General features: G+C 43.8%; 2 protein-coding genes across 3 annotated transcripts in view; one reads left to right on the plus strand and one right to left on the minus strand.

Moving 5' to 3' along the window:
- Hspe1 (heat shock protein family E (Hsp10) member 1) overlaps window positions 1-7,578 on the minus strand; it is a 63,597-nt gene extending 56,019 nt beyond the window's left edge. The window contains exons 1-4 of one of the 2 annotated variants that reach the window (XM_045147679.1): window positions 7,463-7,578; window positions 6,725-6,889; window positions 4,950-5,039; window positions 4,635-4,868 (exon numbers count right to left, since the gene is read on the minus strand). In XM_045147679.1, coding sequence (XP_045003614.1) covers window positions 4,818-4,868; window positions 4,950-5,039; window positions 6,725-6,889; window positions 7,463-7,465 — 309 coding nt within the window. In that variant the 5' untranslated portion in view covers window positions 7,466-7,578 and the 3' untranslated portion in view covers window positions 4,635-4,817. Of the gene's footprint in view, window positions 1-4,634; window positions 4,869-4,949; window positions 5,040-6,724; window positions 6,890-7,462 lie in introns of those variants that run through there. The other variant, XM_045147680.1, reaches the window with a different exon arrangement.
- A 436-nt stretch (window positions 7,579-8,014) lies between these two features.
- Window positions 8,015-21,766, plus strand: Hspd1 (heat shock protein family D (Hsp60) member 1). Its single transcript, XM_045148178.1, has 12 exons — window positions 8,015-8,123; window positions 9,082-9,257; window positions 11,685-11,937; window positions 12,665-12,747; window positions 15,057-15,152; window positions 16,018-16,111; window positions 16,267-16,435; window positions 17,959-18,058; window positions 18,500-18,745; window positions 20,121-20,295; window positions 20,867-21,045; window positions 21,141-21,766. Exons 2-12 carry the CDS (start codon window positions 9,084-9,086, stop codon window positions 21,291-21,293), a joined length of 1,722 nt encoding a protein of 573 aa, XP_045004113.1. The 5' UTR covers window positions 8,015-8,123; window positions 9,082-9,083; the 3' UTR covers window positions 21,294-21,766.
- The last annotated feature ends 1,344 nt before the right edge of the window (window positions 21,767-23,110 follow it).

Here is a 23,110-nt window from a genome sequence, read left to right on the forward strand (position 1 = left end):
ATCTTAATGAGGGCCTAGAGAGATGGTTCAGTGGTTAAAGGAGCCTGCTTGCAAACCTGACTGCCAGGGTTTGAGTCTCCAGTATCCACATAAAGTCAGATGCACAAAATGGTGCATGGATCTGGAGTTTGTTTGCAGTGGCAAGAGTCACTGGTATGTCCATTATCTCTCTCTCTCTCTCTCCTCTCTTTCTCTTTGCTTGAAAATAATTTAAACAATTAAATATTGCTTTAAAAAGATCTTAATCAGCAATGCAATGACATATAATAAAGGGTTACTGGAATGTTACAGGTAAAAGTGATTATTCACATGTCAGTATAGAACAGCAGAAAAAGTGCTAGGCTAGCATTCGGAAAATTCTGATTCTCTTGCCAGTTGATTACAAGATTTTGAACAAGCTGCCAAATAAATGTCTCTTCATATGTAATGAAGATTGTGCACAGTATTCTTTCCCTCACAGAGTATGAAAGCAAGAATATTTATGGAGGTCTCTTGAAGTTTAGAAGAAAATATATAACTATAAAGTGTCATAAATAAAATCCAAAATATAGGACTACAGAAATGGCTTAGCAGTTAAGGCATTTGTCTGCAAAGCCAAAAGACCTAGGTTCTATTCCCCAGGACCCATGTAAGCCAGATGCACAAGGTGACACATGCATCTGGAGTTTGTTTGCAATGGCTGGATGCCCTGGCATGCTCATTCTCTCTCTCTCTCTCCCTCTCTCTGCCTCTTTCTCTCACTCAAATAAATAAATAAATATATTAAAATTTTTTTAATCCAAAATATCCAAAACAAAATTCAATTGGGAGAATTTTGTTGTTTTGAGATAGGTTTTGCCTTTAGCCCAAACTGGCTTTGAACTCTAGATTTTTCCTGCAAATAGGGCTGGAATTCAAGTATGCACTACCACACCTGGATTGCTTTGGAGGGAATTTTTATGTATTTATTTGTTTTTGCTTATTTATCTGAGAGCAACAGACAGAGAAAGAGGCACAGAGAGAGGGAGGAGAGTGGGAGCGCTAGAGCTTCTAGCCACTGCAAACAAACTCCAGATGTGTGCGGCCCCTTGTGCATCTGTAACATGGGTCCTAGGGAATTGAGCCTTGAACCAGGGTCCTTAGGCTTCACAGGTAAGTGCTTAACCGCTAAGCCATCTCTCTAGCCCCCTGGAGGGAATTTTAAAACTAAACACAGTTGTGTGTCACTTAACAATAGGAATACATTCTGAAAAACCTGTCATGGATTATTTCAGGTTATACTTGCACAACCAAAGATGGCTGTGAGGTCACTAGGTAATACATTGTTATGAAACCACTCTCTTGTATGTAGTTGGCCATTAACTGAAATACAAGACACTGGGTTAAATGCTGAAAAGCATGAAGATGTGTAAGATGTAGAAACTTTCTTCCAAAGCTTATTTTATTGGGCTTGGGGATTTAGCTCAGTGCTAATAGAACACTTGCCTTGCAAACACAAGGATCTGGCTTTGGCCCTTAGCTCTTGTGGCAGGGGGAAGGGAGAATATTATTTTATTTATTTTGAGAGAGAAAGTGAAAGTGCGTGTCAGGGTCTTTTGTCACTACAAGCAACCTCCAGACACATGTGCCACTTTGTCCATTTGGCTTTATATGGGAACTGGGGAATCAAACCCAGGTCACTAGGTTTTACAAGAAAGCACCTTTAAAGCCGGGTCTGGTGATGCACACCTTTAATCCCAGCACTTGGGAGGCAGAGGTAGGAAGATTGCTGTGAGTTTGAGGCCACCCTGAGACTACATAGTGTGTTCCAGGTCAGCTTGGGCTACCTCGAAAAACGCAGAAAGAAAGAAACCACCTTTAAACCACATCAGGCAACCTCTCCAGCCCCAAGAATGTTATTTACTTAGAGGTAGAGCCTTGCAATGTAGCAGTAGCTGTCCTTGAACGCACTATGTAGACCAGGCTGGCCTCAAACTTGCAGCGATGCTCCTGATTCTGCCTCCTGAGTGATGAGGTTCCAAGCCTGCAGGATCCTTCCCGAGTTTTAAAATGAGTGCAGAGGGGCTGGCTGTGTTGCTGCTCACCTTTAATCCCAGCACTTGGGAGGCAAAGGTGGGAGGACTTTGTGGCCATTCGGAGACTCTAGCGAATTCCAAGTCAGCCTGGAATTAAGTAAAACCCTACCTCGAAAAAACAAACAAACAAAAAGAATGGAAAGGGCAGTGTATAGAGTACTATATAACATAGAATGCTGTAAATATTGAAGCAGCCCCACTGGGTGCCTACTATCACTTCCCTTTTGCATTCTTTTTACAAATGTTCTTTTTCATTTACATTTTTTGTTATTTATTTATTTGAGAGAGTGTACCAGGGCCGCTAGCCACTGCAAATAAACTCCAGATTCATGTACCACCTTGTGCATCTGGAGAATCCAACCTGGGTCCTTAGACTTTGCAGGCAAGCACTTAAACCGCTAGGCCATCTGTCCAGCCCTATTTACATTTTCTTGAGGCAGGGTCTCACTCTAGTCCAATCTGACCTGAAACTATGTAAGCCAGGCCAGGCTTGCCTTGAACCCACCGACAATTCTCCTATAGCTTTTGGAGTGCTGGAATTAAGTGTGCACCACCCTCCAGACTTTTTTTAAATTTGCAAGCAGAGAAAGAGAATAAGAAAGAATGGAAATGGGCATGACAGGGCCTCCTGCTACTGCAAACGAACTGAACTCCAGATGCCATCTTCTCCAGCCCAGGACGTAACTTTTTATTGATAATTTCACACGTGCAAATAATATATTTTGATTCCTCTTATTACCCTCTTTTGTCCCCTCTACACCCACTTCTACTGAACCCTTTCTTCTTTCCAACTAATACCTAGCCCCTCAGTCATCCATGACAGAATGTTGATAGCCAGAATTGTTCAGGTCTTATGCAAGTAATGACAGCTGCCGTGAGGTCATGGATGCAAGAGCTACTTCATGTCTGAACAGTGCTCCAAAGCACTTCTTATCCTCTGGCTCTCATATTTTTTCATTTATTAGAAGGAAAAAGAGCATGCCAGGGTCTCCAGCCACTTGCAGACAAAACTCCGGATGGATGCGTGTGCCACCTTGTCCATCTGGCTCACATCAGTATTGGGGAATAGGGGTCCTTAGTCTTACCTTAACTGCTAAGCCATCTCTCCAGCCCTCGCTTTTTCTTTCTGCTCCCTATTCCACAATGCTCCGAGCTTTGGAGGTGATAGAGGTCTCATTTAGTGGTAAACACTGAATAGTCACTGATTTTCAGCACGCTGATGAGTTTTGAGTCTCCCCAACAGTCATCACCAACTGAAGAGAAACTTTTCTAACCAAAAGTGACAGCAGCACTAACATGTGCGCATAAACATATTGAGGGCAATTTGTTCTGCTTCCCTCCTCCCCTAAGGTAGGGTCTCACTAGCTCAGGCTGACTTTGAATTCACTATGTAGTCTCAAGGTGGCCTCGAACTCTCCATGATCCTCCTATCTTTACCTCCCGAGTGCTGGGATCAATGGTGTGCGCCACCACGCCCGGCTTGTTTAGCTTCTTTTGAGCTAGGGTCTCAGTCTAGCCCAGGCTGCCCTCAAACAGCGATCCTCCTACCATAGCCTACCTCTCCACCATGCACTGCTATTTTTTTTTTTAATTTTTTATTTATTTATTTGAGAGACAGACACAGAGAGAAAGACAGATAGAGGGAGAGAGAGAATGGGCACGCCAGGGCTTCCAGCCTCTGCAAACGAACTCCAGACACGTGCGGCCCCTTGTGCATCTGGCTAACGTGGGACCTGGGGAACCAAGCCTCGAACCAAGGTCCTTAGGCTTCACAGGCAAGCGCTTAACCGCTAAGCCATCTCTCCAGCCCCATGCCCTGCTCTTTATGGGCAATTTGATGAACACAGTATATCCATTTAGCTGAGCCAAAGTAGTTGCTTCCACCCCAGGACCTGTGACTTCTCAGCCATAGGTTTTTGACAAGGTTTTCAGTGCCAGGAATGAATTCCACTCCCCACTACAGTGGGCCTCAAATGCAGAGAGCAGTCAATTTCACTGTAATACACGTGCCACTAGTGCACCAGGAGGAACATTTTGCCTAGTGGCCTGTTGTGTAGCCTACTATTTAAAACCCTTTTCTCCTCCAGCAGGCTGCATAGCACTTTTCAGCATATGACAAGTAGCTTACAGCTCAGTTCATTTGATTTTCAGTGCTGCATTCAGCAACAGGATCTTACTGTCGAGTTCTGATAGACAACCAACAGCATTGTCAACAGCCTCTCCAGCCCAGCAGACTTTATGTTCTACATGTTTATCTATGGCATTGTATTATATCATCAATAAAACACTATATTGATTGTGAAATCTCATTTACCTAGAAAAACCTATTTGAGGGGCTGGAGAGATGGCTTAGCAGTTAAGGAACTTGCCTGCAAAGCCAAAGGATCCAGGTTTTCCTCAGGACCCACCTAAGACAGATGCACATGGTGGTGCATCCATCTGGAGTGTCCATTCTCCCTATATCTGCATCTTCCTCAAATAAATAAAAAATTTAAAAACAAAAACCCGTTTGAAACATCTCTATAACACACTTGAAGGTTAACAAAACCCACTTTAAATTATTAAATAAAGACTATCCACTCATTTACATTATTTTATTTGGAAATATTTATAACAGTACAGTGAAACTAAATTTGAGACAATGGATGTCAGTTGCTTAGATATCACCAGTTTATTATAAAAGGCATGGAAATTATTTACATGAGACATTTCAGAATTTCAGTGGAATGGGCAGCTTCATATGGTGCCATTTCAATGGTGATTTCAGTCTACATACTTGCCAAGAATGTCACCATCTCTAAATAAGAAATAATCCTGCAAACAAACACAAATTATTAGCTCTTAATGACAGTAAAAGCAAACACAGCCCCACTTCATGTAATGTTATTTACATACCTTGTCGTCTAGAACTACTTTGGTGCCTCCATATTCTGGGAGAAGAACTTTGTCTCCAACTTTCACACTAACTGGTTGAATCTCTCCACCCTTAAAGATTGAACAACAACAAGATTGCTTGTTAGCCAAAGACATCTAGAGTTTTCTCTCTCTGTATGTGTGCATGCCTGGCTATTTGATCATTTTCATATGGTTTTAAAAACTGCTGTAGCCGGGCGTGGTGGCACACGCCTTTAATCCCAGCACTCGGGAGGCAGAGGCCACCCTGAGACTCCATAGTGAATGCCAGGTCATCCTGAGCCAGAGACCCCACCTCGAAAAACAAAAAAAGCTGCTGTAAAGCCTGGCGTGGTGGTGCACGCTTTTAATCCCAACAGTTGGGAGGCAGAGGCAGGAGGATCTCCGTGAGTTCCAGGTCAGTCTGGGCCAGAGACCCTACCTCGAAAAACCAAAAAAAAAAATAAAAAAATAAAAAATCCTGTATTTAGCGTACTTATTTGGTGATTTAATTTACTTGTCTTCATTCAAGGCACACCTGGATAGACAAAATGTTCACTTCCCAAAACACCTTCACTGAGACTGAAGTTTGTCAAGTTAACCGGAGAACATCAAGGGTAGATCCATCTGACTTCTTCAGTGTGTGCAATTTCAGGAATGGTTCCTCAGGAACTCCATCCATTTTGGCACAGGGTCTTTAACTGGCCTGGACTATGCCAAGTAGACTAGACTGGCTAGGGAGGCAGAAAACACCTCTCCAGGAATGGAATCACAAATGTGTGCTATCATACCTTGCATTTGAAAGTAACAAAAAACCCCGAGGATCAAACTCAAACCCCACTGCTTGCTGAAGGCAAGCCTTTTACTGGGTTTAAGGTTGGAATTTTCAGTGTCAGAGGTTAAATTAACTGTTTCCTGTCCACTCGCTTTTCTTGTTTTCCCAAGACAGGGTCTCATTATGGTGGCCTCGGCTGGCCTTTAACTCTGGATACTCCTGCCCTTAGCCACCACCCCCAGGGATAGGACCACAAATGTAATCAACAAGCCAGGATTCTCTCATTTTTATTTTTGTTTCTTATTTTTTTCGAGGTAGGGTCTCACTCTGGTCCAGGCTGACCTGGAACTAACTATGTAGTCTCAGGGTGGCCTCGAACTCAAGGTGATCCTCCTACCTTTGCTGGGATTAAGGCATGCACCACCACGCCCGGCTCTTCAATTTTTTTTTTTTTTTTTTGATTTTTCGAGGTAGGGTCTCACTCTAGCCCAGGCTGACCTGGAATTCACTATGGAGTCTCAGGGTGGCCTCGAACTCATGGCGATCCTCCTACCTCTGCCTCCCGAGTGCTGGGATTAAAGGCGTGCGCCACCACGCCTGGCTTTCCAGCTCTTCAATTTTTAAAAAGCCCCCAGAGTTTGTGCAGCACATTCTTTTGTCAGACTAAGCTACCAAGGAATATTTTAATTTTATTATTTTTTAAGACTGGGTGTCACTCTTTAGCCCAAGGCAGCCTAAAACTCCCTGTAATCGTCCAGAGTGCAGGGATTATAGACATGGGCCATCAAGCCTGGGATATCAGAAAATTCGTTCAAATGTATACTTTTATCTTGTAATAAACTTCACAATTTACAAGAAGAGTTTCAGTCATTTTCCTCAAAATGAGATTAAATGTGAATTTAGGTGGCATCAACTGTTTAAAAAGCTACTTTTAATCACAACCCAGGACTTTTTTCCAACCCCTCTCCCCCACGAACATCAGTCCCACTGTAGCCCAACTTGCCTTTCCTTTAGAGCCTGATCCCACAGCTACTACTGTTGCTTGCAATACTTTTCCTTGAGATTTTTCTGGAAGCATAATGCCACCTTTGGTTACAGTTTCAGCTGCACTCCTTTCAACCAACACTCTGTCAAAGAGCGGAAGGAACTTTCTAAATGCTTGTCCCGCCTGTAGAGAGAAATGTTAATATGTAATAATGCTCAACAGGTGATGCCACTTACGGGCCTTACCCGTAACAGATTTTGGCTTTCAAAAATTCAGATTATTCCCTTAGGAAATGCATTCGAACGTCCCACTTTACAAGCCAAATTTCATTCCCATTCCTTATGTCTGCTAAAGATCTTTGTTGGCTCCTTTATCTGCAATCAGACCACTTTAACGACAACCTTCGTTAACGCCAAGGTCAAACATTTTTTTTTCCCCCGTGTGTGTGCTTTCAGTAACTTTTCGGGCAACACTGAGGGTCAATTTTCGTGCCTGAAGACACGCTCTCTCCAAGATAACCCACACCCATCAAAAAGACCCTGCACGGGCAGGTGGGCCGCCGCACGCGTTCCCGCCCCCTGCGGCGCACGTGCGTGCAAAGACCTCCGCGGCGGAGGAAAATGCTCGGTCAGGCCTCGCATATGCGGAGACCCGGGCGGACACCGGCCACCGAGTGGACGCGGCGGCTCGAAGGGAGGCGCGGGTGCTCTCTCCGTGCGCGTCGGGTTGAGCAGGGCCCACGAGCAACTAACTCACCATGACTCTCGCCGCCGCAGCTCGGACTCCGCTCTCGCGCCGCCACCGCAAGGAGAGAGAGACCTGCAGACGGGCAGGACCGAGGGACACGTGAAAAAAAAGGGGAAAAGCCGCCGTCCGCGCATGCGCGCTCGGCCCGCGCCCCCGCCCCGGCCGCTCGGCGGGGGGAGAGGGCGGCGACGCCAGCGCGCGCGGTGATTGGTCGCGAGGACTCGGCGGCGCGGCGGACACCCGGAGGCGGAAGAAAAAAAAAAAAAAAGAAAAGAGTTCCTTCTAGGCTTTTCTAGGCAGCCGGCCGAGGTGAAAGAACGATTTCCCCCACCCCTACGGAAATGACGCGATTTGACCCTTGACCGTCCCTGAGCGCGGCTCTTTCCGGAAAGTTCTGGAAAGGAGCGCGGCCCGGGAACTAGCCTAGGAAGCCTGGAGCGGGGCCCGGGCCGGCCGGCGAGCGGTGGGCGGAGCCTGCGCGCGCCGCATGCGGATTGCCGGGCCGGCGGCCGGGGAGGGGGCGGAGCGGCGCGCGCGCGGGCCCGGGGCGGGGGAGGGAGGGAGGAGGAGGAGGGGACACGCGCTCATTGCCGTGTGCGCCGTGCGCTCCGTCTCTCACTCGCCGCCGACGGCCCGTCTCGCCGCGTGCCCCTTTGCCGACGCCCCGCAGGTACGCAGCCAGCCCCGCGCAGCCTCGGCCGGGACCCGCGGCCTTCTCTCCCCAGCCAGCCCGATCGCAGTGGGCCTGGCGCGGCGGCGCTCGGCGCTTCCCAGCGCTGGCCTTGCTTGCAGGCGGGCAGGCCCAGGCCCCGGCGGGTCCATGCGGCTGTCCATCACGTGCACCGTGGACCGCGCCATGCGCGGAATGGAGGAAGCGGCGGTGTGTGGGGGGGGCTGGCTTGCTGGGCACATGCATTCTGCTACTTGTGCCCTCCGGTGCCACCCGTGCCTGCGGCTCTGCTGGGCACAGGAGAAGGGTGGTCTCCGCGGCGGAGCAACTTGCCTGGTGCCCACCCTCCCCCGCCCCATTGGCAGCAGAGCTACAGCGCCTCCACTTTTGACCTTGCTCGGGGCGTCTTGAAGGAAGGACACCCACGTGGAGCAGCTGCTGCGGGTGGGCCGAGCCGATGCCCAGCATCGCGGCCTTGCGAGCTGCTCTGCTGCTCTAACCCCGAGGGGAGACAGTTCATACTTTCTGAGCGGTTTTTGCACAGTCAGGAGGGGCTGGGACTTCCCCCTGGGCACCCGACCCGGGTTTGTAACCTGCTGCGCTTCCGCTAGCTTGCCTTTTCACGGGACCCGTTTGCAGTGGGTCTGTGCCCAAGGCCATTTTAGCAGTGAAAGATTAACTTGTTCGCCACTGCAGTGGTAGGTGGCCGTGCGAGGGAGCTTCGTGGGCTTTCTTTTGCTAGATCAGGTGCGGGGGCGGCCTGCTTAACCTAGCCCTGGCGGCTGATGTTCCGAAGCTGCATCGCCGGTGTGGTGTGGCCCCGAGCTGATTGGCAGAGGTCAGCCAGGCCTTCGTCCAGCGTTCCATGTTCTGAAACACAGGTGGACATGTTTGTCCTGCGACTCACGGGTTACACTAGTGTTGATCATCTACTTGTTTTCTCCCCACCTCCCCGCAGAAATGCTTCGACTGCCTACAGTCCTACGACAAATGAGACCAGTGTCCCGGGCACTGGCTCCTCATCTCACTCGGGCTTATGCCAAAGATGTAAAATTTGGTGCGGAAGCCCGAGCCTTAATGCTTCAAGGTGTAGACCTTTTAGCCGATGCTGTAGCCGTTACGATGGGGCCAAAGGTATTAGTATACTTTGCTGTAATTGTATGTTGATTAAGGTCTTCTTGACGCAAGAGTAATAGTTAATACTTTAGTGGGAGAATCAGGTTTGCCTAAGTTCCAGGCTACTGGTTTTGGTTTTTGTATGTTTCAAGCAATGGCCCTAAAACTTCTTTAGACAGATTTCTGAGGTGTGAGGTGAAGGTGACGTCATCGGGTAGTAACTCAGCTCAAGGAGCATTCTTTTTTTGTTGTTGCTTTTTTTTTTTTCTTTTGTTTTTTCGAGGTAGGGTCTCACTCTAGCCCAGACTGACCTGGAATTCACTATGTAGTCTCAGGGTGGCCTTGAACTCACGGTGATCCTCCTGCTTCAGCCTCTCAAGTATTGAGATTAAAGTCTTGCGTCACCACGCCCCAGCTCAAAGAGCATTTTTTAAACTTGAGGTATAATTAATCTTGTTTGCCCGCTTGAATTAAATTTTGGATCCCTTCCCAGTAGTTTGAAGGTATAGAGGGAAGAGTGTAACAGTACTTAAATGGATGCTTGTACATGCAGTTTTGTTTTTTTTGTTGTTGTGCTTTTTTCATGGTGGGGTCTCACTCTGGCTGAGGCTGACCTGTAATACACTATGTAGTCTCAAGTGGCCTTGAACCAAGTGCTGGGATAAAAGGCATGCACCACCATGCCCGGCCATGTACATTTTTTATTGTATTGAAATACAGTGTCTGCATACATTAGTACAAAGATAACAAAGTTGCCATTTTAAGTGCACTTGAGTGGCATTGAGTACATTTACATTGTTCTGCAACTGGCACCACCGCCACCATTCCTAGAGACTACATAGTGGATTCCAGGTCAGCCTGGGCTAGAGCAAGAGCATACCTTGTAGTCTCAGGGTGGCCTCTTCCTCCCTGACTGCTGGGATTAAAGCATGAACCACTACGCTCAGCTTCGAACTGCTTTTAAATATATTTATTTGAGAAAGAGAATGGGTACACCAGGAGCCACCTCTCCAGCAGAACTGCCTTTGGAAAGCTGTGGATTCCGATTCTGCCTTCCCATATTCATACTAGCTTTATTCAATTTCTTTGCTGCCATTTTTCCTGTTCCAGGGTTTCATTATTTGTGAGACAAGATCTCCTGTCCTTGGAAGTCCTGATCCTCTGCCTCCACCTCTCTGGAGCCTAGGATCATGGGTGTACGCAACCATGGCTGGCATGTGTTTAGATTTTTCAGTTTACTAGTACATTGAGAATGGCTCCGGACATGGTTCACAGTCAGGTGGTTTTGTTTCAAATTGTTCATGTCCAAAATGATCAGGACAATTACATAAAATAAGCTGAATACACTCAAAACGAAAAAGTAGCAGTTTACCTGAAAGTCACATGTTACCAATACTGAAGGTGCCTTGTTTTCTGTTGGATGAACCTGGAAGACCACACTGTTCTTACCTGACTGGTTGATCAACTTTTAATAAGTGATGTTTTTAAGGGGTAGGGTCTCACTGTAGCTCAGGCTGACCTGGAATTCACTATGTAGTCTCGGGTGGCCTTGAACCCATTGCAGTCCTACCTCTGCCTCCCAAGTGCTGGAATTAAAGGTGTGAGCCATCACACACAGTTAGTAAGTGAAGTTTTTTGTTTATTTTTATTTATTTATTTGAGAGCAACAGACAGAGAAAGAGGCAGATAGAGAATAGGCGTGCCAGGGCCTCCAGCCACTGCAAGAGTGTGTGCCCCCTTGTGCATCTGGCTAACTTGGATCCTGGGGAATTGAGCCTCTAACCAGGGTCCTTAGGCTTACAGGCAAGCATTTAACTGCAAAGCCATCTCTGGCCCATAAGTGAATTTTTTAAAGCGCACTAGATAGTAACAAGCACCAACCAAAGCTTCAGTATAAAAGGTAGGAAGAATTCTGGGGAGTTTTTTTGTTTTTGTTTTTTTGAGGTAGGGTCTCACTGTAGCCCAGGCTGACCTGGAACTCACAAAGATCCTCCTACCTCTGCCTCCCGAGTGCTGGGATTAAAGTCCTGCACCACCATCCCCGGCTTTTGGGGAGTTTTGTATAGCTGGTCATGTGTGCTTTTTTATTCTGAGATGTCATCTTTTAGTGACCATGATACCTCAATCAGTTACTCTTTTTTTTTTTTTTTTGGGGAGGTAGGGTCTCACTCTGGTCCAGGCTGACCTGGAATTAACTGTGTCATCTCAGGGTGGCCTTGAACTCATGGCAATCCTCCTACCTCTGCCTCCCGAGTGCTGGGATTAAAGGCATGCGCCACCACGCCCGGCTTCAGTTACTCTTTTGAAAGGAGCAGAGGTTGTTTTGTCTGTATACTTATGAATGTTGATGAGCTTGCTTTTGAGATTCGTGTTAGTACTGTAGACTGGTCTTAATTCCATTTTTGCATGTGATTCCATCACATGTTTTTGTCTTTGTCATTGTAGGGAAGAACAGTAATTATTGAACAGAGTTGGGGAAGTCCTAAAGTAACAAAAGATGGTGTGACTGTTGCAAAGGCAGTTGACTTAAAGGATAAGTATAAAAATATTGGAGCTAAACTGGTTCAGGATGTTGCCAATAACACGAATGAAGAGGCTGGGGATGGCACCACCACTGCTACAGTACTGGCACGCTCAATTGCCAAGGAAGGTTTTGAGAAGATCAGCAAAGGTGCTAATCCAGTGGAAATCAGGAGAGGTAAGGGTCTCTTCATTGCCAGTATAAGCACAAGAAATTCTCACTGCTGAGAATTCAGCTTGTTGGAAAGAGTGCTTACTATATTGGAAACAAGCAACATGATTGGATTGGGGCTAATTTACGTAAGCTGGGTTTGAGTGATAAGAGGTGTTTTTTTGTTTGTTTTGTTTTTCCAAGTAGGGTTTCACTCTAGCCCAGGCTGGCTTCTTGAATCAATCCTTCTACCTCTACTGGGGTTAATGGTGTGTGCCACCACACCTGGCTGAGGCTATTTATGTATTTATTTAAGAAAGTGGGCAAACAAGGGCCTCTAGCCATTGCAAATGAACTCTGGATGCATACACCACCTTGTGCATCTGGTTTGCATGGGTACTGGGGAATTGAACCTGGGTCCTTAGGCTTCATTGCCTGCATGGTGAGAGTTATGAAGTTATATACACATCCTTTTTTATTGTTGTTTCAGTCTTGGTTGTGTAGCATACTGGCCCTAAACTTCTGCCTCAACCTCTGCAGTGCTGAGGTTACACCACCAGAAGCCATGCCATACCTGTCTTAAGTCTAATTTTCCAAATTTTCTTGTTGAGGGACTTGACTGTTCCCATGCATTCCTTCTTAGTTCACAAGATTAGGAAGTACACTGGCATTAAAATACTTCTTATGAATCTGAAAATTTCTACTTGGCATGGAAGCCATGAGAGAATAATATAATGGCATGTTCTTGAATTAGGTGTAATGTTGGCTGTTGATGCTGTAATTGCTGAACTTAAGAAGCAGTCTAAACCTGTGACAACACCTGAGGAAATTGCTCAGGTAAGGACATCTTAAAAGTGGAATTACTTGTGTGTATAAGACTAATGTCAGGATAACCTTTTTTTTTCCCCTCAAGGTAGAGTCTTGCTCTATCTAGCCCAGGGTGGCCTCAAACTCACTGCAGTCCTGACTTCCAAGTGCTAGGAGTAAAGGCTTGTTCTATCACACATGCCTTTAATGTGCTATTGCACATGGCTCAGTTATCAACTTTTGAAAGCTTTTGCTTTGTTTGTGGGGTTGGTTTTGTGTGTGTGTGTGTGTGTGTGTGTTTTGAGAGAGAGACTGAGCCACTGCAGTAAACTCCAGATGAATGCACAACGTTGTGCATGGGTACTGGGGAATCGAACCTGGATCCTTTAGCTTAACAGTTAAGGCACTTGCCAACAAAGCCATCTCTTCAGTCTAGAAAGCATTTTTTTTCTTTCTCTTTTTGCTGCTAAAAAATGAATTCAGTAACCATATTTTGGTTATTAGTAAACTATCGTTACTAGTTTTGCCTGGATGTAAAGTTCCTTTGTATACATATAAATATGTTTTTAGCCATTGTCAATGCACCCTACCCTGTCCTGTGTGGATTAAACCCAGGTCCTTCAACATAAAAGACAAGTAAGACAAGTGACTCCAAGTCCAAATAAGCTTTTTTTTTTTTTTTTTTTTTTTTTTGAGGAGGAGGTAGGGTCTCTAGTCTAGGCTGACTTGGAATTCACTGGACTCAGGTTGGCTTTGAACTCAAAGTGATCCTCCTGCCTCTGCCTCCTAAGTACTGGGGTTAAAGGCATGTGCCTGCCTCCATGCCTGGCTTTCGCTCTTTCTGTCACAGGAGCTCTATATTTAAATGTATGAAAACGGGGAAAAGAATTTGAACACAGAACCAATACTTCATTACAACAATTAAGTCACAATAACTCCCCTTCCTGGATGGAATTCAATATAGAAGTTACTATGGAAAGCAGATTAAGAACACTAACTGCATGCACCACTTAAATTTTTTCATTATTTTGGGCTGGAGAGATGACTTAGCTGTTAAGGCATTTGCCTGCAAAGCCAAAGGATCTCAGTACTATTCTCCAGGAACCATGTAAGCCAGATGCACAAGGGGATACATGTATCTGTAGTTCATTTTCAGTGGCTGGAGGCCCTGGTGTACCCATTCTCTCTCTTAAATAAATAAAATAAATATATTAAATTTTTTTTTCAGTAATTTATTTGAGAAAGGGAGAGAGAATGGCCAGGGCCTCTGGCTATTGCAAATGAACTCCAGATACATGTGCCAGCTTAGGCATCTGGTTTTATGTGGGTACTGGGGAGTTGAACCTCAGAGTCCTTGGGCTTTGCCAGCAAATGCCTTAACCTGTAATCCATCTCTCCAGCCACCACTTATATTGGGGAAAAACAAAACTTTATTAATACACATACTCAAGTTTTGGTTAGCCAGCCTCTGCTCTATTTACTTGTACCTTTTCTTCCCTTTTTTTGGGGGGGGGTGGTGAGTTTTGAGGTAGAGTCTTGCTCTAGCCCAGGCTGACCTGGAATCCACTATGTAGTGTCATGGTGGCCTCGAACTCAAGGTGATGCTCCCACCTCTGCCTCCTGAGTGCTGGGATTAAAGGCATACGCCACCACGCCCAGCTCTCCTGTTTGGTTTTTGAAGCTGACTTGGAACTCACTCTGTAGTCCATGTGGTCCTCAAATTCACCATTGATGCAGTCTGGTTCGCATTGCTGGTAGAAATCACCCAACCAAGAGTAGCTTCTGGGAAAAAGAGATTTATTTTGGCTTACAGGCTCGAGGGGAAGCTCCACAATGGCAGGGGAAAACAATGGCATGAGCAGAGGGTGGACATCACCCCCTGGCCAACATAAGATGGACCACAGCAACAGGAGGGTGTGCCAAACACTGGCATGGGAAAACTGGCTATAAAGCCCATAAGCCCGCCCCCAACAATACACTCCCTCCAGGAGGCATTAATTCCCAAATATCCATCAGCTGGGAACCTAGCATTCAGAACACTTAAGTTTATGGGGGACACCTGAATCAAACCACCACAACCATGATCCTCCTACTTCAGCCTCCTGATTACTGGGATCAAAAGTGTGAGCCACCACACCTTTCTTTAATTGCCATTTGATATTAAAGAGTAACCATACAATGATTGAGATGGGGAGGTAATATGATGGAGAATGGAATTTCAAAGGGGAAAGTGTCAGGGGGGAGGGAGGGAATTACCATGGGATATTTTTTTTTATAATCATGGATAATGTTAATAAAAATTAAAAAATTTAAAAAAAGAATAACTTGACTAATTTCAGGTTGCTACAATTTCTGCTAATGGAGACAAAGAAATTGGAACCATCATTTCTGATGCAATGAAAAAGGTTGGAAGAAAGGGTGTCATCACAGTGAAGGCAAGTGTGGGATTTGTTTTAATAATATTGTCTAGATATTTAAAATGAAATCCATCTGTTTCTGCTAGAATGTTCATTTTTTCCCCTAGAGCATGATGCTTATTGTGTTAGTAGCTTTGGTTTCCTACAATAAATCTTTCCTACCTTAGATGCTGGGCTTTCAGCTAGCAGGATGTTACTCTAATATGCTTTTTATTTTTTTAAGATAAGGTCTCTAGTCCAGGCTGACCTGGAATTCACTATGCAGACTCAGGGTGACCTCGAACTCAAGGCAATCCCCCTTATCTTTGCCTCCCAAGTGCTGGGATGAAAGGCATGTGCCACCATGCCCAGCTTCAAATGTGCATTTAAAAAATTTGTATGCTAGTGAGGTAACCCAGGCCCAGAAAGCCAAGCGCCACATGTTCTCCCTCATATGTGGATCCTAGCTACAGATGATTGGGCTTCTGCATGAGAAGGAAAATACTTAGTAGCAGAAGCCAGTAAGTTAAAAAGGAGATATAAAGGGAAGAGAAAGGAAGGGAGGGAGAGGTGTACTTAATAGGTTGGTATTGTATATATGTAAGTAGAATGATTGAGATGGGGAGGTAATATGATGGAGAATGAAATTTCAAAGGGGAAAGTGCGGGGGGAGGGAGGGTATTATCATGGGATTTTTTTATAATCATGGAAAATGTTAATAAAAATTGTGAAAAGATAAAAAAAATAATAAAAATGAAAAGAATAAAAAAATTTGTATGCAAGTAGAGCTGGGTAGTTCAGAAGCATTTTACATGTTCCTTCCTTATGATCATGGGGATGTATCATTCCAAGTTTTGTGTTTCTTCACTGAAGTCCACTCACCTAATACTTTGACGTTTCATAGGATGGGAAAACACTGAATGATGAATTAGAAATTATTGAAGGCATGAAGTTTGATAGAGGCTATATTTCACCATACTTTATTAACACATCAAAAGGTAAGAGCCGTAGTGTTCCAAAAGTTAGTAGGGAAAAATAAAGTCACTGATTTATTTTAAATTGTATTGGTACTTGATTTAGTTATTTGAAATAAGTTGCATTTGGTTTCTTGGTATCATTAAAGTTTGTTTTGAAATACTTCTGTCTTTTTCAGGTCAAAAATGTGAATTCCAGGATGCCTATGTTCTGTTGAGTGAAAAGAAAATTTCTAGTGTCCAGTCCATTGTACCTGCTCTTGAAATTGCAAATGCTCACCGTAAACCCTTAGTCATAATTGCTGAAGATGTTGATGGTGAAGCTCTAAGTACACTAGTCTTAAATAGGTAATGCATGGTGTGATTGATTTACATTCTAGGTGAAAGAATTGTTTATCTTGTTGTTTGAAGTGATGTCCATTATGTGTGTCCATTTGACATCACTTCCCTGTGCTCCATGCATCTGAACAAACTTGTGCAGATGTGAGCCACCACGCTGGCATGATGATGTCTTTTTAAGTAGCACCTTGCAGTTTTGAGGTAGGCTGTTTAGTATGTGTGTGCTTTCCTAGTTTTTGCTTGAGTTATGTATCTTTATATGGGCATGACATAGTTTAATGGTAGAATATGTGTCATTGATGAGACCCTGGCTTTAATCTCTAGCGCTATTAAAAAAAAGAACAGATAGTAAGAAAGACAATAAAAGTAAATAAACTCAGAGTGAACTGTATTTGCTGGTATTAAGCATATTATTAAACATTAAATAAGTGCTCTGAAATAAATGAGTAAATAAATGAGGTTAAGGCAGATAATATTCATCTTATAGACAGTTTTGTAGATATTTAAATTTATCATCTTCCTAGTCTTGGGATTTTGAAGTATTTCAGAATTAAAACTTCACACTTTTGTTACAGTAAAAATACAGAGAGCAAGTTTCTTACTTAGACCTGATCCAACAGTTTTAAATGAACAGGCCTTGCAGGCAACTTCTGATTTTAATTTTATTTTATTGGCTTTCCAAGGTAGGCTCTCAACCTAGATCAGGCTGACCTAGAACTCACTCTAGCTATATGCTGTCCTCAAACTCATGGTGGTTTATAGTGCTGGGATTAAAGGTGTGCATCACCACAGCCAGCTGTTCCTTTAATTTTAATATTCTGTTTTACATTTTGTTGCTTTGATTGCATAATCTAAATATTTGTTAACTTGGTAAACTTTTTCGGGCAAATTTAAACTGTCAACATTGTGTTAGATTTATAAAGGAATGAATTCAGAACATTGCTTGTTCAAACTGACCTTTCAGGTGTTTAGTTTTTGAGGTAGTGTCTTGCTCTAGTAAAAGCTGACCCTGGAATTCACTAGGTAGTTTCAGGATGGCATCGAACTCATGGTAATCTCCTACCTCTGCCTCCCAAGTGCTGGGCTTAAAGACAAGTGCCTAATTGTTTTTTAGGCAGGGTCACTTTGAGTACAGAATAGCCTTAAACTTCCAGTCTTCCTCCTACTTTGACTTATTGCTAGTATTACCATTATTTGAGAACTTACTGTATTTAGGGCTGACCTTGAACTCAAGGTGATCCTCCTGTGCAGCCTACTGAGCGCTGGAATTGAAGGCATCTGTCATCACTCCTGGCTTCAAACTTAGCTTTAATAATAACTTAAAACATTAGGTGGAACTCACACAGTAGATGATTATTAGATTACTGTTGGATTTGATGCTTTGCAGTTGGTTTGTGTTTCTGGGTCCAGCTATCTAACTGCAATGTAGAGTCCTGAGAAATCTCATTAGTACTAGAACTTAAGGGGAATTAGAGTTTTTGTTTTTGTTTTACTTCATTTTATATCTTACTATAATTAACTGTTCTTTACAGGTTAAAAGTTGGTCTTCAGGTTGTAGCAGTCAAAGCTCCGGGTTTTGGTGACAATAGAAAGAACCAGCTTAAGGATATGGCTATTGCTACTGGTGGTGCAGTAAGTAAATAAATGTTGTGATGTTTGCTTTCTCAGTGCTATTTGTTCTTTCATATCTAAAAGATGTGTACAGTTTCACAAGTAGGTATTGGGGGGGTGGATTACTGTTTTCTTCATCTCTTTAATTTGGTATGAGTCTGGTCTAAAAATTTGGATAATGACTACATATTGAAAGAAGTATGATGGAAAGGACAGAGGCTTACAATTTAGTCCTGAGTCTTACTAGTAAGTGTGACCCTTGCATATTTTCTCTTAAGTAATGTTAGTCTTAATTGTCAAGACAGTGTGGAGTGGAAATGTAATGGAAGACTGTTCAGACCTTGCTCTGAATTATCAGTGGTTTGGGACTCTCAGTGTTTGTATGAAAATACCTATATTGACTACTAATAAACTCGGCCTAACAAAAGACGCTGTAACTAATACCTTTCAATGTTTGTGTAGGTGTTTGGAGAAGAGGGACTGACCCTAAATCTTGAAGATGTTCAGCCTCATGACTTAGGGAAAGTCGGAGAGGTCATTGTCACCAAGGATGATGCCATGCTTTTGAAAGGAAAAGGTGACAAAACTCAAATTGAAAAACGTATTCAAGAAATAACAGAGCAGTTAGACACCACAACTAGTGAATATGAAAAGGAAAAACTGAATGAGCGACTGGCAAAACTTTCAGATGGAGTAGCTGTGCTGAAGGTGAGGTTCAGTGTTTGGTCTGAGTTCAGAACAATTGTTTCTATTATAATTGCTAGTACTAATAAACAGGTAATAAAATTTTTAGCATATGGTTTCTTCACCAACATTATTTTCCCCCTCAGGTAGTCTCTTTCTAGCTCAGGGTGGCCTTGAACTCGCTGCAGTCTTCTTACCTTTGCCTCCCAAGTGCTGGAATTCAAGGCATGCACCACCATGCCTGGCTTTTATTATTTTTTTTGTTTTTCGAGGTAGGCCAGGCTGACTTACTTTATTTTGGTGGTTTATCCCGGGGCCTCATGAGTGCTAAACAAGTTCCTCCCTTGCCTTTCCTTTTTCTGAATGTAAACATTTAAACTGTGCCACACCATGCCCCAACCCCATTTCTTCTGACATTCAACTTGTACTATGAGAAGTTGCCCTGGAAAGAGATGTTTGTTTAGGGGAACACCTCTAAAGGCAGCCTTTTATGAGACCCACTACTCACCACAGCTGTATTTTGTTTTAATCTTTGTAGCTCAGGCTCAGCTCAAACTCAAAGAATAATCCTCCTTCCTCAGCCTTCCAAGTGCTAGGGTCACAGGTATGTGCTACCACATCAGCTCAAGAGTTACCAAGTTGAACTGAGGGAGACCATATTAAGTGGATTTGTGGGTTTTTTTTTTTTTTTTTTTTTGAGGTGTAGGGTCTTGATCTGGCCCAGGCTGACCTAGAATTCACTATGTAGTGTCAGGGTGGCCTCCAACTCATGGCAATGCTCCTACCTCTGCCTACCGAGTGCTGAGACTAAATGCATGTGCCACCATGTCTGGATTTTTATTATTATTTTTTATTTAGTAAGTGAGAATTTATTTGGAAAAGAAGGGTATAAAAGTCAGGATTCTAACACTGATTAAGAAAAAGTTATAAACGGGGCCGGGAGGCAGAGGTAGGAGGATCCCCATGTGTTCAAGGCTACCCCAAGACTACGTAGTGAATTCTAGGCCAGCCTGAGCTAGAGTGAGACCCTACCTCAAAATAAAAAATAAAAGAAAAGGAAAGCCAGATGTGGTGGTGCTTGCCTTTAATACCAGCACTTGGGAAGCAGAGGTAGGAGGATTGCAGAGAGTTCGAGGTAACCCTGAGACTACATAGTGAATTCCAGGTCAGCCTGAACTAGAGCAAGACCCTATCTCAAAAAGAAAAGTTATAAACTACAGAAAAGGCACCGATTCTGAAGACTGGTACGAACAACAGAACATAAGTTTCTTCCATGCAAATAAGCAGCAAGGAAAGGATTTACTGTGGAAATTTATGTAAGAATTATATAAGAAACTACATAAATGGGAAAATAAATCGGGTAATTTACAAGAAATTTAAGTGTAATTCTTACCTGCAGGTTGGTGGAACAAGCGATGTGGAGGTAAATGAGAAGAAAGACAGAGTTACAGACGCCCTCAATGCTACGAGAGCAGCTGTAGAAGAAGGCATTGTTCTAGGGGGCGGCTGTGCTCTCCTCCGCTGCACTCCAGCCTTGGACTCTTTAAAGCCTGTTAATGAAGATCAAAAAATTGGTAAAGAAAGATTATCTTTTTTTAAAAAAAACCTTTTATTTATTTGCAAGCCTAGTGAGATAGGAAAGAGAGAATGGGCATGCCAGGGCCTGTAGCCATTGCAAATGAACTCCAGATGCTTGTGCCACCTTGTGCATCTGGCTTACATGGATCTGGGGAATCAAACCTGAGTCCTTTGTCTTTGCAGGCAAACTCCTAAGCCATCCCTCCAGCCTTTTTTTTTTTTTTTTTTAATGAGAGAATTGGCTCTCCAGGGCCTCTAGCCACTGCAGTCAGAACTCCAGACACATGCATCACCTTGTGCATGTGCTTTATATGGTACCTGGAGAGTTGAACATGGGTCCTTAGTCTTCAGAGGCAAGCACCTTAACTGTTTCGCCATCTTGCTAGCAGTTTGTGGCTTTATTGTCTCTGTTAGAGTAGCTGTATTGCTGTTGCTAGAGGTAGCTAATGTATCACAATTTTCAAGGGGGGTGATTTACCTATGGTAGTATTAGACAAGTTCCTCTCAAAATAGCGTTGTGTTATAATGCCAGAAGAGAACTAAAATTTGTGAAAATTTGTTTTGTAGGTATAGACATTATTAGAAAATCACTCAAAATCCCTGCAATGACAATTGCTAAGAATGCAGGTGTTGAAGGATCTTTGATAGTTGAGAAAATCCTGCAAAGTTCCTCAGAAGTTGGTTATGATGCTATGCTTGGAGAATTTGTGAATATGGTGGAGAAGGGAATCATCGATCCAACAAAAGTAAATAATTCAACACTCCCTAAAATTCTTTGGACAGCTCACTCTTAAGACATGAGGAAGTTTCATTGTTAATCATTTTGTTAATTTTTTTCTAGGTTGTAAGAACTGCTTTAATGGATGCTGCTGGGGTGGCTTCCCTGCTAACTACAGCAGAAGTTGTAATCACAGAAATTCCCAAGGAAGAGAAGGACCCTGGAATGGGTGCAATGGGAGGAATGGGTGGTGGTATGGGAGGGGGCATGTTCTAAGTCCTAGAATAGTGCTTTGCCATTCGTAATGAACTGTGACAGGAAGCTCAAAGGCAGGATTCCTCATCAATAACTTCAGAGAAGTCAGTTGAAGAAAATGACTGAAGAAAAGGCTGGCTGATGTTTAAGCAAATCACTATAACCATCAGTTACTGGTTTTAGTTGACAATATATACTGGTTTACTGCTGTCATTTGTCCATGCCTACAGATAATTTATTTTGTATTTTTAATAAAAAAGACATTTGTACATTCCTGATACTGGGTGCAAGAGCCGTGTACCAATGTACTGCTTTCAACTTAAATCAATGAGGCATTTCTACTACAATTCTGTTCAAGTCAGGATTTCAGTGCTTGCCATTGCCAGATAAGTTCAGAAGCAGCCTTTCTGTGGAGAGTAAGAATAATTGTACAAAGTAGACAAGTATCCAATTATGTGACAACCTTTGTGTAATAAAAATCTGTTTAAAGTTAATCATTGTGTTAGCTTTTCCATGCTCTAGAAGATAGGAGAAATAAAACTCTCACATCTGGTGAATTTACATATTTTAAGAGGTCAGACTCTAGGATTTTATAGGAGCTAGGAGTAAGAACCATCTGGATGTTAGGTTAGCTGGTTGTTAGGGAGAGAAACAGGACAAGTAGGATTATTAAATGAATGGCATGTGTTAAGACACCAGGATACTTTATAGAGTTGACCATCAACAGTCTTTGGAATTAGAAAAATTTTGCTGCCTCTACCTTCCAGGTGCTTTGATTAAAGGGGTTGAGGTAGGGTTTCACTCTACTCCCAGGATGGCCTTGAGTTCAGTGATCCTCCTGTCCTTACCTGTCTTCTGAGTGCTAGGATTAAAGGTATGCACCACCATGCCCTGCTCTGCCCCGCCTCCCCAGGTAGGGTCTCTAGCCCAGGTGGACCTAGAATTCACTGTAGTTTCAGGGTGGCCTCGAACTCATGGTGAGCCTCCTACCTCTGACTTCCAAGTGCTGGGTTTAAAGGCATGCACAACTACTGTGGTTTAAATTCCTGCCCTCTCCAAGTCAGAAACAATATTCAGACACTTAAATTTAGCCAGCCGTGGAGGCACATGCCTTCTAACCAGCACTCAGGAGGCAGAGGTAGGATCACCATGAGTTCGAGGCCACCCTGAGACTATATCGAGAATTCCAGGTCAGCCTATGCTAACGTGACACCATACCTCGAAAAAAAAACAAAAGCTAAATTTAGGGGTTAAGGTGCTTGCCTGCAAAGCCTAACCACCTGGGTTTGATTCCCCAGTACCCATGTAAAGCCAGATGCATAAAGGGTCCCATACATCTCAAGTCATGTGCAGTGGCCGGAGGCCCTACTCCCATACTCCCTGTTTGCAAATTTTGAGAGGAAGAGTCAGAATGAGTCCACCAGGGCCTCCGGCCACTGCAAATGAATTCTAGATGCATGTGCATCTGCCTTAAGGGGATACTGGGGAATTGAACTTGGGTCTTTAGGCTTCACAGACAAGTGCTTTAACCACAGTGGTGGTTTGATTCAGCTGTCCTCCATAAACTAAAACTTTTCTGAATGCTAGGTCCCCAGCTGATAGAAATTTAGAATTAAAGTCCCCTGCAGACGGTGTATTGGTGGGGGCGCAGGCTGCTTCTTGCCGGTGTTTGGCATACTCTCCTTTATTGTCCATCTGGGGTTGGCCAGGAGGTAATGTACATCCTCTGCTCATGCCATTGTTTAATCCCTGCTATCATGGAGCTTCCCCTCCCTTAAATCTGTAAGCCAAAATAAACTTTTTCTCCCACAATCTGCTCTTGGTCAGGTGTTTCCTGC

This window comes from Jaculus jaculus, chromosome 4 (genome assembly GCF_020740685.1).
Source record: "Jaculus jaculus isolate mJacJac1 chromosome 4, mJacJac1.mat.Y.cur, whole genome shotgun sequence".
In the NCBI taxonomy this organism is placed as follows: Eukaryota; Metazoa; Chordata; class Mammalia; order Rodentia; family Dipodidae; genus Jaculus; species Jaculus jaculus.

Bases quoted from the DNA above. Each gene is read 5' to 3' on its own strand.
- Hspd1 (XM_045148178.1), top strand. From the start codon at position 9,084: ATGCTTCGACTGCCTACAGTCCTACGACAAATGAGACCAGTGTCCCGG. The intron at 18,059-18,499 runs GTAAGTAAATAA...ATGTTTGTGTAG, and splicing joins CTATTGCTACTGGTGGTGCA to GTGTTTGGAGAAGAGGGACT. The intron at 18,746-20,120 runs GTGAGGTTCAGT...TCTTACCTGCAG, and splicing joins ATGGAGTAGCTGTGCTGAAG to GTTGGTGGAACAAGCGATGT.